At 42.0% G+C, this 19,014-nt stretch overlaps 2 protein-coding genes across 9 annotated transcripts; one reads left to right on the top strand and one right to left on the bottom strand.

Moving 5' to 3' along the window:
* Positions 1 to 595: 595 nt before the first annotated feature.
* On the bottom strand, positions 596 to 14,101 carry LOC139583710 (STEAP family member 1B-like). Of its 4 annotated transcripts, none has more exons than XM_071415080.1 (6): positions 13,858 to 14,101; positions 9,823 to 9,941; positions 8,789 to 9,146; positions 6,445 to 6,611; positions 1,990 to 2,154; positions 596 to 1,679 (listed from the first exon to the last, which is right to left on the bottom strand). In XM_071415080.1, the coding sequence occupies exons 2-6, from the start codon at positions 9,931 to 9,933 to the stop codon at positions 1,416 to 1,418; spliced, it is 1,065 nt and encodes a 354-aa protein (XP_071271181.1). In that variant the 5' UTR covers positions 9,934 to 9,941; positions 13,858 to 14,101; the 3' UTR covers positions 596 to 1,415. The 4 variants fall into 4 exon arrangements, with proteins under 4 accessions (XP_071271181.1, XP_071271179.1, XP_071271177.1 ...); XM_071415078.1 differs by having other exon boundaries at positions 596 to 1,733; positions 13,858 to 13,997; XM_071415076.1 differs by lacking the exon at positions 13,858 to 14,101 and adding an exon at positions 13,277 to 13,379 and having other exon boundaries at positions 596 to 1,733.
* LOC139583711 (uncharacterized) lies at positions 9,142 to 17,494 on the top strand. 5 transcript variants are annotated; one of them, XM_071415082.1, is made up of 6 exons: positions 9,142 to 9,308; positions 14,915 to 15,005; positions 15,709 to 15,817; positions 16,716 to 16,835; positions 17,020 to 17,098; positions 17,190 to 17,494. In XM_071415082.1, exons 3-6 carry the CDS (start codon positions 15,776 to 15,778, stop codon positions 17,279 to 17,281), a joined length of 333 nt encoding a protein of 110 aa, XP_071271183.1. In that variant the 5' UTR covers positions 9,142 to 9,308; positions 14,915 to 15,005; positions 15,709 to 15,775; the 3' UTR covers positions 17,282 to 17,494. The 5 variants fall into 5 exon arrangements, with proteins under 5 accessions (XP_071271183.1, XP_071271185.1, XP_071271184.1 ...); XM_071415084.1 differs by lacking the exon at positions 9,142 to 9,308 and adding an exon at positions 12,017 to 13,567; XM_071415083.1 differs by lacking the exon at positions 9,142 to 9,308 and adding an exon at positions 14,102 to 14,211.
* Positions 17,495 to 19,014: the final 1,520 nt, after the last annotated feature.

The following is a 19,014-nucleotide window of genomic DNA, read 5'->3' as shown; positions in this document are numbered from 1 at the left end:
CCACGCACGAATGCAACGCAGGTAGATCTGTAACTGCCGTTTACACTATGTCCTCAAAACGAGGTCTCCTTCAGTTAGGGACACAGATCATATCCTTTTAGGATTTCCGTGTTGGAGTAGTATCATTCATTTGCAAAGGCTAAATCCCATGTGAGTTTGAATTTTGATGAAAGAAAAGGACTAGTTGAGCATCCTCTGATTAAACAGTGCCATACAAAAACGGGCCAAGTACCAGTTAGAATAGGATAAAGTCATATTTTTAAACATTACTCACGTTTTTATACATTAGAAATTACAAAGAATACAGAAGTAATTATAAACAAAGTATAATTACTATGCATCTATGCATTATCTCTCCAACATCTTCACCATGTTTATCCAAAGGATAAAGTGGAACAAAATAAAGTGGAACGAGGAAGGGCACAGACCAAGAATTATAAACAAGAGTGTCACTGTACAGCTAGACGCATTCATCTAAAACAATTACCTCTTTGACTCTGGTACTCAGTTAGACAAAGAACTAGAGTCATGTGTTTAAAAAAAAATAACAATTGTGAATGTCAAAAGTGAACTGTAGTCATGAAAGGGCAAGTAGTTGAACTCTCATCCTGTTCAAATCTTTATTTCAGAGTGAAACTGAGGGTACTTCCTCTACCTTCAACTGCATTTTGGGATATTTCAGCACCTTTTGCTGCTGTCTTGATACAACATATTCTAATACAATATATTCTAATGGATGTTCTAGCGCCAGAGAAAACACAGTTGAAAACAAGCACAAAGTAAGCTTCGAAATCATTCATATAAATGGTCATGGGCCTACTTAAATCGGAATTATGATGATGCTCTCAATGGCTGCTTCCCAAATGGCACCCTATTCCCTATATAATGCACTACATTTTACATTGTCTACAGGGATTGTCTACAGCCATTGTCTAGTCTGACATTAAATAACATTACTATGCACTAACTACTTACTTATAGAATTTATGTCTAAGAGCAGCAGGCTTTGGTTTCTCCATGTTTCCCTGACTGGGTGCAAACATGCCACAAGATGGTCATTCGTTTTACTTTTACCTTCAACTGAACTGAGCTTCCTCAGTAGCCTTGTGAAACCAGTCTGATCTTGCAATATCTCAATTAAACAAAACATGAGCACAGCGGTCAGTCTGCTTAACCAGGCTATGTTCTCAAGGCATCAATTCAGTAAGCACACTGTGTGTAGACTACAGAGTATGTCACCTCAGATATCTGTATAATAAGCAGAAGAGTGGAACTGTGCAGTGGCCACTTTATGTTGCCCATCAACCAGCACCGATTCTCCTTGAGGTCCAGAGACCAAGCTTCCGGTCTTATCCCAAAATTGAAACAATTTATCAATCGTCACTGCTGCATCCCAGGTTTTGACGTGTCATCTTTCAGAGCGAGTCTTTTTCAGTCACTCCCCTTCCCCTTGGGGGGCGGGGACTCTCCCAGCCTCGACGAATCTGCCCCAGCCTCCGGTCCAGGCAAGGCAGCAGCAGCACAGCCTTGACCAATAGGACGGTGGCTGGGAGGAGCGAGGCCAGGATAAAGGATGGAGGGGTGTACCACACGTAGTGCTTAGGCTCCACCCACTTCCTCCAGCCGTAGACCAGAGCATGGGCTGTACACAGGACCAGGGCAGCATATCCCAGACTCCTCTGCAGGACGGAAGGACCAGAAGACAGGTAAACAAAAAGGAGGCCTGTCAACAGCTACTAAGAAAAGACAGACAGACGGACGGACAGACAGACAACAGGATAATTGGTAAACAAGGAGACAGTTCCACGGGTACTGCCAAACAGACAGACTGACAGTGAAATTCAGGGTCATTGACACAAACAGAGATAAATAGATACTGGAGAGGAAACCCTGACCACTTAAGTCATCGATAGAAAGGCAGACAGACGGGTGGATGGAAGGACATACAGACAGACATCATTATTTATTTTTCAGGGTCAAAAGATTCACCTGCATCCAGGTGAACTCTCTCCAGTTGAGGGTGTCAGAAATGGAGGGAATGGAGGAGATGGCTAATAAAGCCAGGAGACCCAAACCCATGATACCCAGGGAGACATAGATCTCCATACGCCACACGTCATCTGCTACCCATGAGTCCTCCTGGTTCTGCTGGACCTGATGGAGAGATTACCATATTATAAATTAAAATGACGCAGAAAAATGTATCCATGCTTTTGTCACTTCTACGTTTAGACTACTGCAATGCTCTACTTTCCGGCTACCCGGATAAAGCACTAAATAAACTTCAGTTAGTGCTAAACATGGCTGCTAGAATCTTGACTAGAACTAAAAAAATTGATCACATTACTCCAGTGCTAGCCTCTCTACACTGGCTTCCTGTTAAGGCTAGGGCTGATTTCAAGGTTTTACTGCTAACCTACAAAGCATTACATGGGCTTGCTCCTACCCATCTCTCCGATTTGGTCCTGCCGTACATACCTACACGTACGCTACGGTCAGAAGATGCAGGCCTCCTTAATGTCCCTAGATTTTCTAAGCAAACAGCTGGAGGCAGGGCTTTCTCCTATAGAGCTCCATTTTTATGGAATGGTCTGCCTACCCATGTGAGAGACACCGACTTGGTCTCAATCTTTAAGTCTTTATTGAAGACTCATCTCTTCAGTAGGTCCTATGATTGAGTGTAGTCTGTCCCAGGAGTGTGAAGGTGAACGGAAAGGCACTAGAGCAACGAACCGCCCTTGCTGTCTTTGCCTGGCTGGTTCCCCTCTCTCCACTGGGATTCTCTGCCTCAAACCCCATTACAGGGGCTGAGTCACTGGCTTACTGGTGCTCTTCCATGCCATCCCTAGGAGGGGTGTGTCACTTGATTGGGTTGAGTCACTGACGTGATCTTCCTATCCTGGTTGGCAAAGTGGCTGGGGTTATATCCTGCCTGTTTGGCCCCGTCCGGGTGTATCGTCAGTCGGGGCCCCAGTGTCTACCGACCCCTCCTGTCTCAGCCTCCAGTATTTATGCTGCAATCGTTTATGTGTCGGGGGGCTAGGGTCAGTCTGTTATATCTGGAGTATTTCTCCTGTCTTATCCGGTGTCCTGTGTGAATTTAAGTATGCTCTCTAATTCTCTCTCTTTTTCTCTCTCGGAGTACCTGAGCACTAGGACCATGCCTCAGGACTACCTGGCCTGATGACTCCTTGCTGTCTCCAGTCCACCTGGTCATGCTGCTGCTCCAGTTTCAACTGTTCTGCCTGCGGCTATGGAACCCTGACCTGTTCACCAGATGTGCTACCTGTCCCAGACCTGCTGTTTTTAACTCTCTAGAGACAGCAGGAGCGGTAGAGATACTCTGATATGAAAAGCCAACTGACATTTACTCCTGAGGTGCTGACCTGTTGCACCCTCTACAACCACTGTGATTATTATTATTTGACCCTGCTGGTCATCTATGAACATTTGAACATATTGGCCATGTTCTGTTATAATCTCCACCTGGCACAGCCAGAAGAGGACTGGCCACCCCTCATAGCCTGGTTCCTCTCTAGGTTTCTTCCTAGGTTCTGGCCTTTCTAGGGAGTTTTTCCTAGCCCCCGTGCTTCTACAGCTGCATTGCTTGCTGTTTGGGGTTTTAGGCTGGGTTTCTGTACAGCACTTTGTGACATCAGCTGATGTAAGAAGGGCTTAATAAATACATTCGATTGATTAATATAATTGTGATTATCTAAGGTTGCAAAATTCCAGTAACTTTCCCAAAATTCCCATTAAAAAAAAATCCCATAATCTTGGCTATATACACGGTGTACCAGTACTGGGTCGATGTGCAGGGGTACAAGGTAATTGAGGTAGATAATATACATATAGGTAGGGGTAAAGTGACTCGGCAACAGGATAGATAATAAACAGTATCAGCAGCATATGTGATGAGTTAAAAGAGTGCAAAAAGGGTCAATACAGATGGTCTGGGTAGCTACGGTGGCTTGCGAAAGTATTCACCCCCTTGGCATTTTTCCTATTTTGTTGCCTTACAACCTGGAATTAACATGGATTTTTTGGGGGTACCATTTGATTTACACAACATGCCTACCACTTTGAAAATCAAAATATTTTTCATTGTGAAACAAGAAATATGACTAAAAAACAGAACTTGAGCATGCAGAACTATTCACCCCCCCAAAGTCAATACTTTGTAGAGACACCTTTTGCGGCAATTACAGCTGCAAGTCTCTTGGGGTATGTCTCTATAAACTTGGCACATCTAGCCACTAGGATTTTTGCCCATTCTTCTAGGCAAAACTGCTTCAGCTCCTTCAAGTTGGATGGGTTCCGCTGGTGTACAGCAATCTTTAAGTCATACCACAGATTCTCAATTGGATTGAGGTCTGGGCTTTGACTAGACCATTCCAAGACATTTAAAAGTTTCCCCTTAACAACTCGAGTGTTGCTTTATCAGTATGCTTAGGGTCATTGTCCTGAAGGAAGGTGAACCTCCATCCCAGTCTCAAATCTCTGGAAGACTGAAACAGGTTTCCCTCAAGAATTTCCCTGTATTTAGCGCCATCTATCATTCCTTCAATTCTGAACAGTTTCCCTGACTCTGCCGATGAAAAACATCCCCACAGGATGATGCTGCCACCACCATGCTGCACTGTGGGGATGGCGTTCTCGGGGTGATGAGAGGTGTTGGGTTTGTGCCAGACATAGCGTTTTCCTTGATGGCCAAAAAGCTACATTTTAGTGTCACCTTCTTCCATATGTTTGAGCAGTCTCCCACACGCCTTTTGGCAAACACCAAACGTGTTTGCTTATATTTTTCTTTAAGCAATGGCTTTTTTCTGGCCACTCTTCCGTAAAGCCCAGCTCTGTGGAGTGTACGGCTTTAAGTGGTCCTATGGACAGATACCCCAATCTCCGCTGTGGAGCTTTGCAGCTCCTTCAGGGTTATCTTTGGTCTCTTTGTTGCCTCTCTGATTAATGCCCTCCTTGCCTGATCCTTGCGTTTTGGTGGGCGGCCCTCTTTTGGCAGGTTTGTTGTGGTGCCATATTCTTTCCATTTTTTAATAATGGATTTAATGGTGCTCCGTGGGATGTTCAAAGTTTCTGATCTTTTTTTATAACCCAACCCTGATCTGTACTTCTCCACAACTTTGTCCCTGACCTGTTTGGAGAGCTCCTTGGTATTCATTGTGCCGCTTGCTTGGTGGTGCTGCAGACTCTGGGGCCCTCCAGAACAGGTACTGAGATCCTGTGACAGATCATGTGACACTTGGATTGCACACAGGTGGACTTTATTTAACTAATTATGTGACTTTTGAATGTCATTGGTTGCACCAGATCTTATTTAGGGGCTTCATAGCAAAGGGGGCATGCACCACTTTTCCGTAATTTTTTTGTTGAAACATGTTCTTTTTTTCATTTCACTTCACCAATTTGGACTATTTTGTGTATGTCCATTACATGAAATCCAAATAAAAATAAAAATTCAAATTACAGGTTGTAATGCAACAAAATAGGAAAAACGCCAAGGGGCATGAATACTTTTGCAAGGCACTGTATTTCGTTAACTATTTGACTAACTATTTGGAAGTTTTATGGCTTGGTGGTAGAAGCTGTTCAGGGTCCTGTTGGTTCCAGACTTGGTGCATTGGTACCTCTTGCCGTGTGGTAGCAGAGAGAACAGTCTATGTCTTGGGTGGCTTGAGTCTATGACAATTTTTAGGGCCTTCCTCCGACACCGTATAGAGGTCCTGGATGGCAGGGAGCTCAGCTGACCATCCTGGATGGCAGGGAGCTCTCTGTCTCTATTTCTCCCTCTCTCTATTTCTCCCTCTCTCTATTTCACCTGCTGTCTTGACCTCTGAATGCTTGGCTATGAAAAGCCAACTGACATTTACTCCTGAGGTGCTGATTTGTTGCACCCTCTATAATCACTGATTATTATTTGACCCTGCTGGTCATCTATGAATGTTTGAACATCTTGAGGAACGATCTGGCCTAAATGGTCATGTAACCTTGTAATCTCCACCCAGCACAGCCAGAAGAGGACTGGCCAGCCCCTTGGAGCCTGGTCCCTCTCTAGGTTTCTGCTTAGGTTCCTGCCTTTCGGTTGGGTTAAATGCGGAAGACACATTTCAGTTGAATATATTCAGTTGGACAACTGACTAAGTAACCCCCTTTCTCTGTAGTTTTTCCCAGCCACCTTGCTTCTACATCTGCCTTGCTTACTCTTTGGGGTTTTAGGCTGGGTATCTGTATAAGCACTTTGTGACAATTGTTGATGTAAAAAGGAATTTATAAAATACATTTGATTGATTGAGTTTGATTGAATATATGCCATATTGCTGAAATAAGCAGCCTCCTGTTCATCATAGTATAAAACGCATATCAAGTTATACAAAAAAATGAAATTTTCTGATTTTTGATACAAGCCTGGTCTAGCCAGTAGCCATCTACCTGTTGGTAAGCCCAGTTGAGCAGCTTGTATCTGTAGGAGCGTCTCATAGGGTAACAGAGGCTGTAGATAGCATGGAGTGCTGCTAGGAAGAAAGCTAGCAGGCCCAGCTGTTTCCTCATAGACATCCACCTCTCCAACCAGCCTGGGAAACTGCTGTACTTGGTACCTGACAGAGGGATGTGTGTGTGTGTGTGTGAGAGGGGGGGGGGGGGGGATTAGTAGTGCTTCTCAACACATTTTTAAAATGGCTGACAAACTGTCAGGCTACAAAAGGCTTACAGTTGTCTGGGAAAGTTGTTTTTACGTGGTGGATCTACATCTCGTCTGCCTGGCAGAAGAACCTCAAGATAATGTGTGTCATCATGTCAAAACCAACACCCTAGCTCTGGTTTGACACTAGGTTGCCACATCCTGGCTGTCTGGCTCTCACTGGAACCCGAATATTGACTAACTTCAGTACTTTTCATATGATCCATCAACCTTTATTGTAGAGAAACCGAAGCCCCAAAAAATCCCATGTGTTATCCTATCTATGAACCTTGCTTCCATTGTGGCTGGCTGCATATTTTCAACCCCCTACAATTGCATTGCACTGAGGAAACCTCAACCTATATTTATACACTGCAAGGCTCCAATTACCCTTACGAATAGTGACTGGACAGAGAGAGAGAGAGAGAGAGAGAGAGAGATGAAGAGGGGGAGGGGAGATTGAGGGGAAGGGTCAGACAAGGATTGGGGGGGGGGGGGTAGTAAGGTCAAACGGGAACAATTTTTTGACTAGAGTGTTGGTGTTGACCCAATGATACACAATATGTTGAGGTTCTTCTGCCAGGCAGACATGAGTAGACCTTCCTGCAGGGAGAGACAACCTTGGGCTAATTCATAACAACTATAAATAGGATTCAATTTATTCTCTAAACTTAAATAAATAAGTAAATAAATCCACTCTGACTGCGCTTATGCAAACTGTGTGTCTCACTGCACTGATTTCATGTCAGTGTGTATTTGTGGGAGTATGTGTATGACTGTGCACTCCAATGACTTTCAAATTCAATTGTTTGTGGTAGTAGGCCTAATCGTGCATTTCCATTGACAATTCACTTTTCAAAATGTTCAGTTTCCATCTATGCAGGCCAGCACCTGTGTCTCATGGCCCCCGGCAGACCTGCTTTAACTTCTTTGACATCTTGTGTGGCTCAGTTGGTAAAGCATGGCAATTGCAATGCCAGGGTTGTGAGTTCAATTCCTGTGGCGGACCAGTACAAACAAAATATTAAAATGTGTCCACTCATTACTGTATGTTGCTCTGGATAAGAGCGTCTAGAAAATGTAAACGCATGTTTGGATTTTTATTTTATTTCTGGATTATGTGTGTATTGTGTTTGAATTTGTTTTATGTCTAGGTATTACTGTACTGTTGGAGCTAGAAACAAAAGCATTTAGCTGCACCCGCGATAACATCTTCAAATCTGTGTTCACGATGAATAAACTTTGATTTGAACTGTTCATATGTCATTTACATAACAATTGCTAAGTGTGAACTTTAACACCTTCTCACAAAGCAACAGTCTTGAATGATGCAGAGGTTGTTGATTCTGCTTGCCATAGGTCTTTAGTGGCACACTTCTGATATAATACCACTAGAGGTAACATTAACATAAAACACTGGCGGCCCAGTGGTGTAGGGGGAAAGGCATCAGCATGCTTTGGTTGGCGGCTAGCCGAAGTTGGCTAGACGAACTGAACGAGTGTGCTCGCATACTCCTTTAAAAAGACCTTCGCTTGAAAAACAAGAAAACATTTTACATCTAACGAAGATGTTTGGTGCATTATTTCACAACGAAAAATGTTAATGACAACTAAGACTTTATTGAAGAATCTCTACTCTTGACCAATCATCGATGAAGGGGCATAGACTTCGGCTTGCCTCCAGAAAACAGGTTGTGTGCCAGAACAGCCAACATAAGTCCAAAACGAACAAAAACGTCACAATAATATATGCACAAACTCTTCAGAACTGTTTCGGCTGGGAAGCATGCCTTAAGTCTCAAAGGAAAAACGTCCACGTGTAGCACATAGCAATGGGAAAATTTAAGTTTAGGACTTTGAGCATACTTAGGTGTAGATGTATGTGCTTACCTGCATGTTTGTGTGTGTCTCTGTGTGTGTGTGTGCCCATGCCTGCGAGAGAGTGTGTGTGTGTGTGTGTGTGTGTGTGTGTGTGTGTGTGTGTGTGTGTGTGTGTGTGTGTGTGTGTGTGTGTGTGTGTGTGTGTGTGTGTGTGTGTGTGTGTGTGTGTCCCTGCCTCCATACATACAGTATATGTATGCGTGTGTAGCCTACCTCTGTACAGCTGTAGCAGGGCAGCCAGTAGCCCAGGCAGATAGATTAGAGCAAGCAGAGATATGGCCGTCCATGGCAGGGTCTTATTCATCACCAGTATAGGGATCTTATAGAAGTCACTCCTGCTCTGAGACACAAAGGGCTGCAGCACATCCCTTATAAAAGTGTACAGGAAGGTCAGCGCCATCAAGATGGCCATCAGTTTGAGGGGTAGGTGCCACTGGGGGAAGAGGGGCATCTCTTCTAAACAGACGCTGGAGGGAAACTCAAACTCCTCCAGGGCAAAGGAGACCAACAGAGGGCGATGTTCAGGATGTTTAGCCCCGTTCAACAACAGAGCCTCCTGGTCCTCTGAGTCCTTCGGGAGGAGAGGAGAGGCAACGTCACATTCGACTGATGGGCACGCATTCACCGACCAAAAATGTCTGTAGAACAATAGCTAACGCTACAGTCGGAACCTTGACAAACTTAACAGTGAGTGAGTGATGACCATGAAAACAACCATAGCTATGTTCAACAGGTATATTCTTCTTCTGGCTTTATCTAGCTATATTTTACCTTGCTTCGCTGGCTTGCTATGTAATCAATCCTCTGATGACATCTGCAATATTGTAGACAATAACCATTTGATTACGTATTTTTTAACTGCCATGAGCTGCATTTGAACTTGCATGTGATCGCATCCACTGCTAGGGAAACAAAGAGCTTTCTGATTCTGGGAAATGGGCCGGGAAATGTGTCTAAGCTTCCTCTTCTAAAGCACAGTAATACTACAGCAATCTATGGCCGACAAACAACTAACTGACTATATAGTTGGTTTTCTGTGGTGGTAGCTTAAATGCAAACAAACGGTTCACATTCTGTCTGAGTCACAACCAGTTGAAATGACTAATAACAGCAACAGGGTAAGCAGGACAACTTTTAATTAAACAAGTGCCCCTATTCACACGGCATATTTCCCCTCGGAAAAAGCTTTTCCTACTCACAAGAGAGCTTAGCCTGATTCACTGACATGGGCAATGGGTGTGTTTTACCTTATGTACTAGGTGTGGTTTGTCCACTGGGTCCATTATAGCTAGCTCATGCCATGTCTCTTGGTCCTCCACCACAGTGTTCTGTGAATCCGCTTGTCTTTTCTCCATCATTTCAGAGACTGGGCAGACAGGAACAGAGACATCATGACATCACCATAGATTAAGGCATTTCAACATACTGGAATTACGCGTCTGGAAACACCTTTGGTAGTTCCTCTTAATTGTAGTGCATAGTTTGGCTAGTACTCCTATAGAGTTGACTATGTGGTCTTACTGATCAATAGAACATTATTAAAAACAAGAAACTACATTTTAAGTGAGAATAGGCATTGGTCTGAAGCCAAAAAAGTCAGGAAATTCACATGTGCACCACAATGCTCTACCAAGGTTTTCCAGCACATAGCTTTGACCTACTAAAGTAGCTATGTTGGTATTGTACTTCAAACTATTGTTAGGCAGGTTCCTTAGGATTCAAACCTTCTCAAACAACCTAATTCATACTCTTAGAGGAGGTGCTTCCACAATAATGTGAGTTGTACCGCATGTGGTGCATTTCCTTAAACCTTTATTTTAGCAAAAAAAAACATAACATCCTTTTTTTGGTCAGTAGGCACCCAACATAAACACAGGTGGTGGTGTGTTGGACACAGTAGCTCAGATTGATAGAGCCTGTCTGCATTTCTGATTTCTGTAACTGTTAACTTATCTGTGTAATATTGACATAAGCTCATTGATCAGCACAGCAATTGATAAAACAGGACCAAAACATGGTCCTGTTTTATCAATTGCTGTGCTGATCAATGGACAGTTCATTACCTCTGTCAAAATAATGTGTAGCTTAAAGTTTTGTTTATACTTGTTAGTTTAGTTTTGAGTTCAACCATTTACTATATGCAGTTCAACATATCTAATTTACATATCTAATTTACTGTTTCTTAAACAAAGCAATTTGTTTCCTTGGCTACGGTTTGTTTTGTGGTCTTGGATGTTCTTAGTCAAGGAAATATAGCATAGCTAACTGCAGTGTTTGTCCTGTCTGAAATCTGGCTACCTCGTTTTAACGTTACTGTAGTTTGGCCTGTGCAATGCAAATGAACGTGATCAGCGTGGCAGTTTCCCAAAATGTGGTGGTTTTAAACTTAACATAACTAATGTTAACTAACTAGTTAAGTTTTGTGTAAGAAAGTATAATCTATTGTGGTGCATGAACTGGCCATACACGTTAGCTAACGTTACAAATCTACGTTGACTAAGGTTACTTAGCTAGCTAAAGTTAATTGGATATCATAGCAGCCAAGGACGTTCGCTAGTTTGTTTGTGCTCCGATTATACGCAAGTGTCTACATCAGCAGTTTACACATGACTTCAGCCTTATGCGAGAAAAACCTTACATGGCAAAATATACACTGCTCAAAAAAATAAAGGGAACACTTAAACAACACAATTTAACTCCAAGTCAATCACACTTCTGTGAAATCAAACTGTCCACTTAGGAAGCAACACTGATTGACAATACATTTCACATGCTGTTGTGCAAATGGAATAGACAAAATGTGGAAATTATAGGCAATTAGCAAGACACCCCCAATAAAGGAGTGGTTCTGCAGGTGGTGACCACAGACCACTTCTCAGTTCCTATGCTTCCTGGCTGATGTTTTGGTCACTTTTGAATGCTGGCGGTGCTTTCACTGTAGTGGTAGCATGAGACGGAGTCTACAACCCACACAAGTGGCTCAGGTAGTGCAGCTCATCCAGGATGGCACATCAATGCGAGCTGTGGCAAGAAGGTTTGCTGTGTCTGTCAGCGTAGTGTCCAGAGCATGGAGGCGCTACCAGGAGACAGGCCAGTACATCAGGAGACGTGGAGGAGGCCGTAGGAGGGCAACAACCCAGCAGCAGGACCGCTACCTCCGCCTTTGTGCAAGGAGGAGCACTGCCAGAGCCCTGCAAAATGACCTCCAGCAGGCACCGCCAGCATTCAAAAGTGACCAAAACATAAGCCAGGAAGCATAGGAACTGAGAAATGGTTTGTGGTCACCACCTGCAGAACCACTCCTTTATTGGGGGTGTCTTGCTAATTGCCTATAATTTCCACCTTTTGTCTATTACATTTGCACAACAGCATGTGAAATGTATTGTCAATCAGTGTTGCTTCCTAAGTGGACAGTTTGATTTCACAGAAGTGTGATTGACTTGGAGTTACATTGTGTTGTTTAAGTGTTCCCTTTATTTTTTTGAGCAGTGTAGATAGATAGCTTTCCTCGCTTGTTGGTTAGCTAACTAGCCAACATTAGCGCTCATCTGATTTGTATAACGTAAGCTAGCTAGCTACCTAGCTAATCAAAACAAAATCACATTCATTGGCTATGTACCTTTATTTGCCTGTTTGTTAGCTAGCTAGTTTACAGAGCCTACAGTAGCCGCTGTACTTTGTAGCTAGGTAACATTAGCTAGTTAGCTACCTAGATAATCAAAATATTTATTGATTAACCTCAGCTACATTGTGGTATTCAAACTATCTTTATACAGTAGCCTAGGTTTGTTCGCAAACACTTCTTATGACTGGCAGCATGGGGCAAGCATCGACTGTGCCGCAAAAGCATGCTCGAGCGGCAGAGTCGATTTCTGCGTTTATAAACCCAGGGTCGTTACACTATTCTTAAAACTCAATTGCTAAAGACCCTATTAAAAATCTGGTATGTGGTTCTCGGTAACTGACGGACGGCTGATGACGATAGGTGTGGAGTGTGTTGTGTACCTCCAATCAAGTTGATTTGCAAATTGTCATCGAGACTGGTGTCATATTTTCTTAGATATGATGATACGGAGATTTCAATTTATCGCCGAGCTTCAACCAATGCCTATAATAGACGCAACTATCGTGAATAGATATGGGTTGCATGTAGTCACAATATTGTTTTGAACTTTCGTCTTGAACCGATTGGTGCCTGACAGAGCATTCTACTCAATGCATTGTCAATGAGTGGCTTACAAAAAAATATTGCCGTTTTGAAACTGCAGTAAAAGTTCCGTAATTGCAGTCGGCTGTGGTATTTTGGATGCAGTAATAGCACTGCACTCTAACTGCAGTTATACTGCAAAATTACTGCAGTAAAAAAAAACGGTGTTATTTTGGATGCAGTATTTGCAGCATACTTTAGTTATACTGCACTCTTGACTGCAATCTTTACAGTTGCTTGGAAATACAATGACATTCAAATGGAGGCAAATAATTTGTAGAAAAACCTTTTGTCATCATTTTGATGTCACCAAATTGACTGTAGATGCAGTATTGACAAACTTTGCTAGCTAATGACAACGTTGCCATCTGTCTAAAGTCAATTTGACGACATGATAATGCTGACAAAGTGGTTTCCTACTAAATATTTGACAAATGTTGAAATGTCATCGTATTTCCAGGCATTATAGTGTAATTTACAAAAACAGTAGTTACCTCCATCCAGAATAACTGACTGGGTATATAACCACTTTAGGCCACCACAATGACACCGCCGGTAGAGGGCGGCTTGGAGAACGTTCATAATAATGTTATGACGCGACCGAGTGACAGATGTGAAATCTATGAATAATTAGCCTGTTCCAATCAGACTCTCCTGGGTTTAATTCACAAGATGGAATGTGAAGAACTCGAGATCTGAGAGCAGAATCCACATGACTTTCATTCCCACGGCATTAAGCCGAAACCATTAATACCAGACGATTAAAAAAACAGGACTGGCAAAAGGTAACACAATAACATAATTGTGACAGAAATAGAATAGGAAGAAAAACAGTATTACATTTGTAGCCTAGTATAGTGCAGTGTAGCCTACTAAAGTAGAAAGCAAATATGGAAATGTGATACCTGTATGAATGTTTTATTGGTTTACTTAAATTTCGTTGTAACTTTTTTTTTAAGTGTCTATAAAATCCTTACCAGAGAACATATGCGCAAACAGCATTAGTAAAAGCAAACAATGGCATAAATGTGGAAATCTGTCAAACTACTGTATGTGTGTTATATCAGTGACTTACTGGAAGTTTAGGTCATCTGTACAAATATTTATCCTGCCGATGGACGGGTCCAAAGGGATGAAAGTTGTGGGGGAAGACAGAAGCTGCGTGAACAACTCTCAGCACGCGTGGAGGACACGGGGATCATTTACATTATGAAGAGAAGTGTTCAGTCCTCGACCAGCTCGCGGCTCGGGCTACATCTATTTAAAAGTTCCACAACCTACGTGTCTTCAAAATGATGCGGACGTGGGGCATTGAGCGTTCTATAGTGAAAGGGCCGCGGTAAGGAGGGGGTCTGGCAAATCCTGTCCACGGATTGGAAGTTGGATTTGGAAGGGGCGTGATCTATTACACACCTCTGGGCAAGGATAGGTAAGTACGCCTGTGAGGCGGAGTGAATATGACATTTCGGGGCGGGTCTTGGATACAATTCACAGCCACACATTTTGAATGGTGTGTCCTCGTGAACGATACAGGACTACACTACTCTTTTTTTCTATTTCTGTAATATTTAGTTCCTTCTAGAAGACATGGGCAAGCATGAGAAACGAACACACACAGACACCTCTAAGGATCAAATAAGTTAAATTATAGTTAACCAATATAAAAAATAGATTTTATTTGCAACAACAAAAAAGCTTTCAACAACCACACTGTATCTTGAATGTCCTATTCATCCTCTTACAACAACTTGAAAAAAAAAATCTCTCCTTTTTTAACTGTCTCCAATTCATTATTGAACCGTGAACATGGAATGTATGTCTGTAATGTATGTTCATTTATGAAGCAGTTTACAATTTCACAAGTTCACAGTGGATGCTTTCATTTCAATGACCCATAGATGTCTCTCTAGTCTTGCCCTCTGTAGCTCTGTCTCTGTTCTGTAGAATGATGGATCTTTTTTCTAAAGTTAATTGAGTTTAGGCTGTTTCCTTTCCTCTAAACGCACATGACCATCCTGTGATTTTCTATCCGTCTCCCAAAACAGGCCTCAGAACTTTGTTGTTGGTGTTGTGAATGTGTTACTTGGATACTGCTTCAAAAAATATTACTTTTCACAAGATGCATTTGACAGGGTGGATCCTTGCGGTGGCTCTAGTTTTCGGGACCTCAAATCTCAAGATCACATCTGCGGGACCTCTCCATGCACAATGCAAAGTAGAATGGTAAGCTACTGTTTGACCATTACTATGCTATTACTATATGTTATGTTTTGACCAGATGGTGGGTGCTGTTTTTATTGTGGTGCTGGTTGTTTTAAAAACAAATTGTTGCTGTTGTTCACTCTTGCTGTTTTATGGTCTGACCCATACCCGAGTGGCGCAGCGGTCTAAGGCACTGCTAGAGGTGTCATTACAGACCCTGGTTCGATTTCAGGCTGTATCACAACCGGCCGTGATTGGGAGTCCCATAGGGCGGCGCACAGTTGGCTCAGCGTCGTTAGAGTTTGGCCGGGGTAGGCTGTCATTGTAAATAAGAATTTGTTCTTAACTGACTTGCCTAGTTAAATAAAGGTTAAATAAATACAAACATATAATCTCTTGGACATGCCCCTCATGATCACTAATAATTTATTTTAGCTCTCTGTGCAAAATGGCTCCAAATAAAAATCGATAACTTTACATAGGGCTGATTTATTACAACCGCTTGTGAATTTAATTAGCAGTTCTACGTTAGGCCCAGTTGAACACTACCCTCTGTATCCACAAGATGGTGCCAGTGCCATTTTACCTGAAATGACTGTGGTGGACACTCGTAATGAGTAGCCTCCGGGGCCCAGGCTTCTCAACTAGACAAGCTGATGGCCCGACGAGACTAAGTATTAAGCCCTGTCATCGATGTGTTTCTATGTTCTGGGTCCTACTACAGGTATTTTGGGATCCCCTGTAGACAGGTCTATGAAGGTCTGATCACTCAGATCAAGCAGTGGAGGACCATGTCCAGCTGTGCGATGGGTGGACAGAGGTGCCTCTACAAGGTATGGTGTGTGTGTGTTTGTGTGTTTTTATATCGTATAATTACTTGTGTGTGTTTAGGGTTGCAAAAGAAGAGTATATTACTGGTAACTTTCAAAGTTGAAACGTTCAAGCCTTTTATGGAATTTTCAAAACATGTCAAATATATAAAATCATAAATTGAGATGATTTTAATATAAAACATTGTAACAAAGCTGTAAAACATTATCCTAAATCAGTGGAGGCTGCTGAGGGGGAAACGGCTCATAATAATGGCCGGGACGTAGCAAATGGAATGACATCAAACAACTTGAAACCGTGTGTTTGATGTATTTGATACCATTCTGCTCCCGTCATTACCACGAGCCCATTCTCCCCAATTAAGGTGCCACCAACCACCTGTGACCTAAATATAATCAATCAACTTAGTGAATACCGTTGGTGAGGGTTTCACCATGAATTATCCTTTGTATTTTTACTCAACTTTATTTACTCTGTCAATATGTGATTGTTGTAAATGTTTTGGTGCCAAACTGGTGGCAGTTGTCAAAAGTAAATTGTTGGAAAAGTTGCAGTTAATTGGAAATTATGTCATTGTTGTTTAGATGCTTTTTTCATTAATTTAGCTGTTTTCTCTTGAATTCATATTTTATATGAATATATATTTTCAGTTATTTAAGTATAAATTGCCAAAGTTACCATAGATTGCCATAGATTACCTGGTAATTACCTAAATTAAAGAACATTCCAATAACTTTGGTAAAATACTGGTAGTTTTACAACCCTATGTGTGTTACATATTTCCGACTACAGACTATGACCTGTCTACTCTCTCTCTCTCTCTCTCTCTCTCTCTCTCTCGCTCTCTTTATCTCTTTCTCTTTATCTCGTTCTGTTTATCTCTTTCTCTCTGCTCCCCAGCTCCAGGCAGCCTCTATCCACTTCATAGCAGCCAAACACACCACACCATTTAAGAAGTCTGTCGATGACCTGACGTTCCGTCTGGTCTCCTTTGAGTTCTTCACCCACTGTCACGTCTCGGTAGGAGGGATATTCTCTGATCCTGTTGTCATTTCTATACATCCATATGACATATAAAGAAGATAATATAATGTGTAGGCCTATTTAGTGATCTTTTTTTTGTGGGTTATCTGCAGCTAACACTACAGTAACAGGTCTCAGGTCTTAAACACTTCTTCTAACCAGAATCATTCTTTCTCTGCAGGCCATGTCTGTCTCAGAGAGCTGGTATGCCATTAGAGATCACGGCACAAACTACTGCAACCTCTATAATCTCATGGAAGGTGAGATGGTTAACTCCAATACATATATTGGATCATCTGCACATGAATTATAAAATGTTGTCACTAATTGTTCTCCTTGTAATTAAAACAGGAAGTGGCCTTACAGACGCCCCTGGATACAAAGAGATAACAAGTGACTTCCTGTGTACCCAGCGATCCTCTGCTGACTGCACTGTATACTGACACCATGATGGCCCATGGTTCATATTGCATGGCAACAGCTGGCTCACCATCAGATCGTTCCTCATCATTTGATAGTGTTAGCAGCGCCGCATTTTATACACACACTGCTTTTGTTTTTTTAAAGGTCTTCTTTTATATTTGATCCATTAATTCTTATGCTGTATCTTTTTATCCTTGTTATTTTTTACATTTCGATTAAAATGACTGTTATTGTACAGTAACTGCCCATCTTGTAATGAAGCTATGAAGTCAAAACGTTCAAGTAAGGAGTAGTGAGGTAAAAGTTTAATCTGTAAGGTCTTTCCTGCTGTCTCAAGCCCGGGAGAAAACTTAGTTGTAAATATAGCTCTCCTTTCATTCTATACCTCTGAGGTGAGTCGTGGTCTGAGGAGGGGCATCGTTCTTTTTGACACCTAAACCAGTTTTCCTCTTAAAAGCAATGGTGCCGGGGTAAAAAAAAAACACAGTGAGCTATGTGAATTGCAGGGCAGGTTTTTATTAGCACAGCAATATGGTCAGCTGGGCTTTGCCATCCATCACAGCGAAGGCTTTTCAGATCACTGCTAGAAGACACTTTGCCACGGACATCAATGTCTATGGCTGCATCCCAAATGTCAACGTATTCCCTATATAGTGCACTAGTTTTGACATAGGCCCACAGGGTGCACTTTATAGGTATAGGGTGCAATTTGGGAGTTAGACATTCTATGCTTTAGTTTAGCCAGATAGCTTTCCTCTCTTGCCAATAGGTGGCAGTGTCTGCAAGCTCCTTTGTCTTGTTACGGTTATCTGCACAAATTGACTTTTATTATCATTAAACCACAGCAATTCCAATATTTCAAAGAAAAGGTGTATGCATTTCACTATGGATAGAGAAAGTGGACTAGGAAGAGAGCAGGCATTGCATAAAGACTATTGCTTTGATTCTTCATTTTTCCAGCACATACGAGCCACCACGCTTCACAGCCTAAGGGCATAGATTTCCCTGCTTTCTGAAGAAGTGTAACATAACCGAATGATGTGTGCTCAAAGAGATCAACGATTGTTTAATTCTGATAGTAAGTAGACTGTTATTTTCTGTGAATGTGTTATCCAATATAATGATTGAATTGAAATAGCTCTTCAACTAACACTTACACAACGGTAATATCAGAGCTTAAATTGGGATAGTGGTCGTGGAACTGACTTCAAAATGGATAGGCTCTGAGAGATCATTTTTAATTGACAGTTTTATGTCCATCTGACAGTTAGCATTGGCTCCGTCCTGTCCTCCATCCAAATGTGGATGAATGCTGTTCCACTTCATTCCATCCAGTCCAATTTAACAGCTGTTTATTTAATATATATGTTGTAACACATGTAAATAGTTTTTGTTTTAGATGTGTCAAGTTACAGATATTTTGAAAGCATGGCCAAACTGTCGTTCACTATGTTTTTTGGGAAAAGGATGTATTACGACTTCTTCCCTGTGGCATCAGTATTTTGGAGTGCATATGATCCTATGCTGTGTGCATGTCTTCATGCGTACATGGTTGTATGTACCCTTTCAACGGGTGCTTTACATGGTTAGACAGGACAGGCCCATGACAGTGCATCCCCTTTCCTGCCCACATAACACAAACAGTGTTGAATTCCCTCTTATTAAAACTGAAATGACCCAAACTAATCATAGCCTGGAATCTAAACTGATATGCTCAATTTCACCATTAAAACAGAACATATCAGTTTGGATT

The sequence above is a fragment of the Salvelinus alpinus genome, chromosome 8 (assembly GCF_045679555.1).
Source record: "Salvelinus alpinus chromosome 8, SLU_Salpinus.1, whole genome shotgun sequence".
In the NCBI taxonomy this organism is placed as follows: domain Eukaryota; kingdom Metazoa; phylum Chordata; class Actinopteri; order Salmoniformes; family Salmonidae; genus Salvelinus; species Salvelinus alpinus.
Note: the sequence above shows the minus strand (reverse complement) of the source record. Positions and strands in the feature narration are given on the sequence as shown.

Bases quoted from the DNA above. Each gene is read 5' to 3' on its own strand.
- LOC139583711 (XM_071415081.1), top strand. From the start codon at position 14,857: ATGTGTTACTTGGATACTGCTTCAAAAAATATTACTTTTCACAAGATG. The intron at 15,818-16,715 runs GTATGGTGTGTG...TCTGCTCCCCAG, and splicing joins GACAGAGGTGCCTCTACAAG to CTCCAGGCAGCCTCTATCCA. The intron at 17,099-17,189 runs GTGAGATGGTTA...TAATTAAAACAG, and splicing joins CCTCTATAATCTCATGGAAG to GAAGTGGCCTTACAGACGCC.
- LOC139583710 (XM_071415076.1), bottom strand. From the start codon at position 13,364: ATGAACGTTCTCCAAGCCGCCCTCTACCGGCGGTGTCATTGTGGTGGC. The intron at 9,942-13,276 runs GTAACTACTGTT...CTGTCTGCCCAG, and splicing joins GTCAGTTATTCTGGATGGAG to TCTCTGAAATGATGGAGAAA. The intron at 1,734-1,989 runs GTGAATCTTTTG...TTTTCTTAGTAG, and splicing joins GAGAGTTCACCTGGATGCAG to CTGTTGACAGGCCTCCTTTT.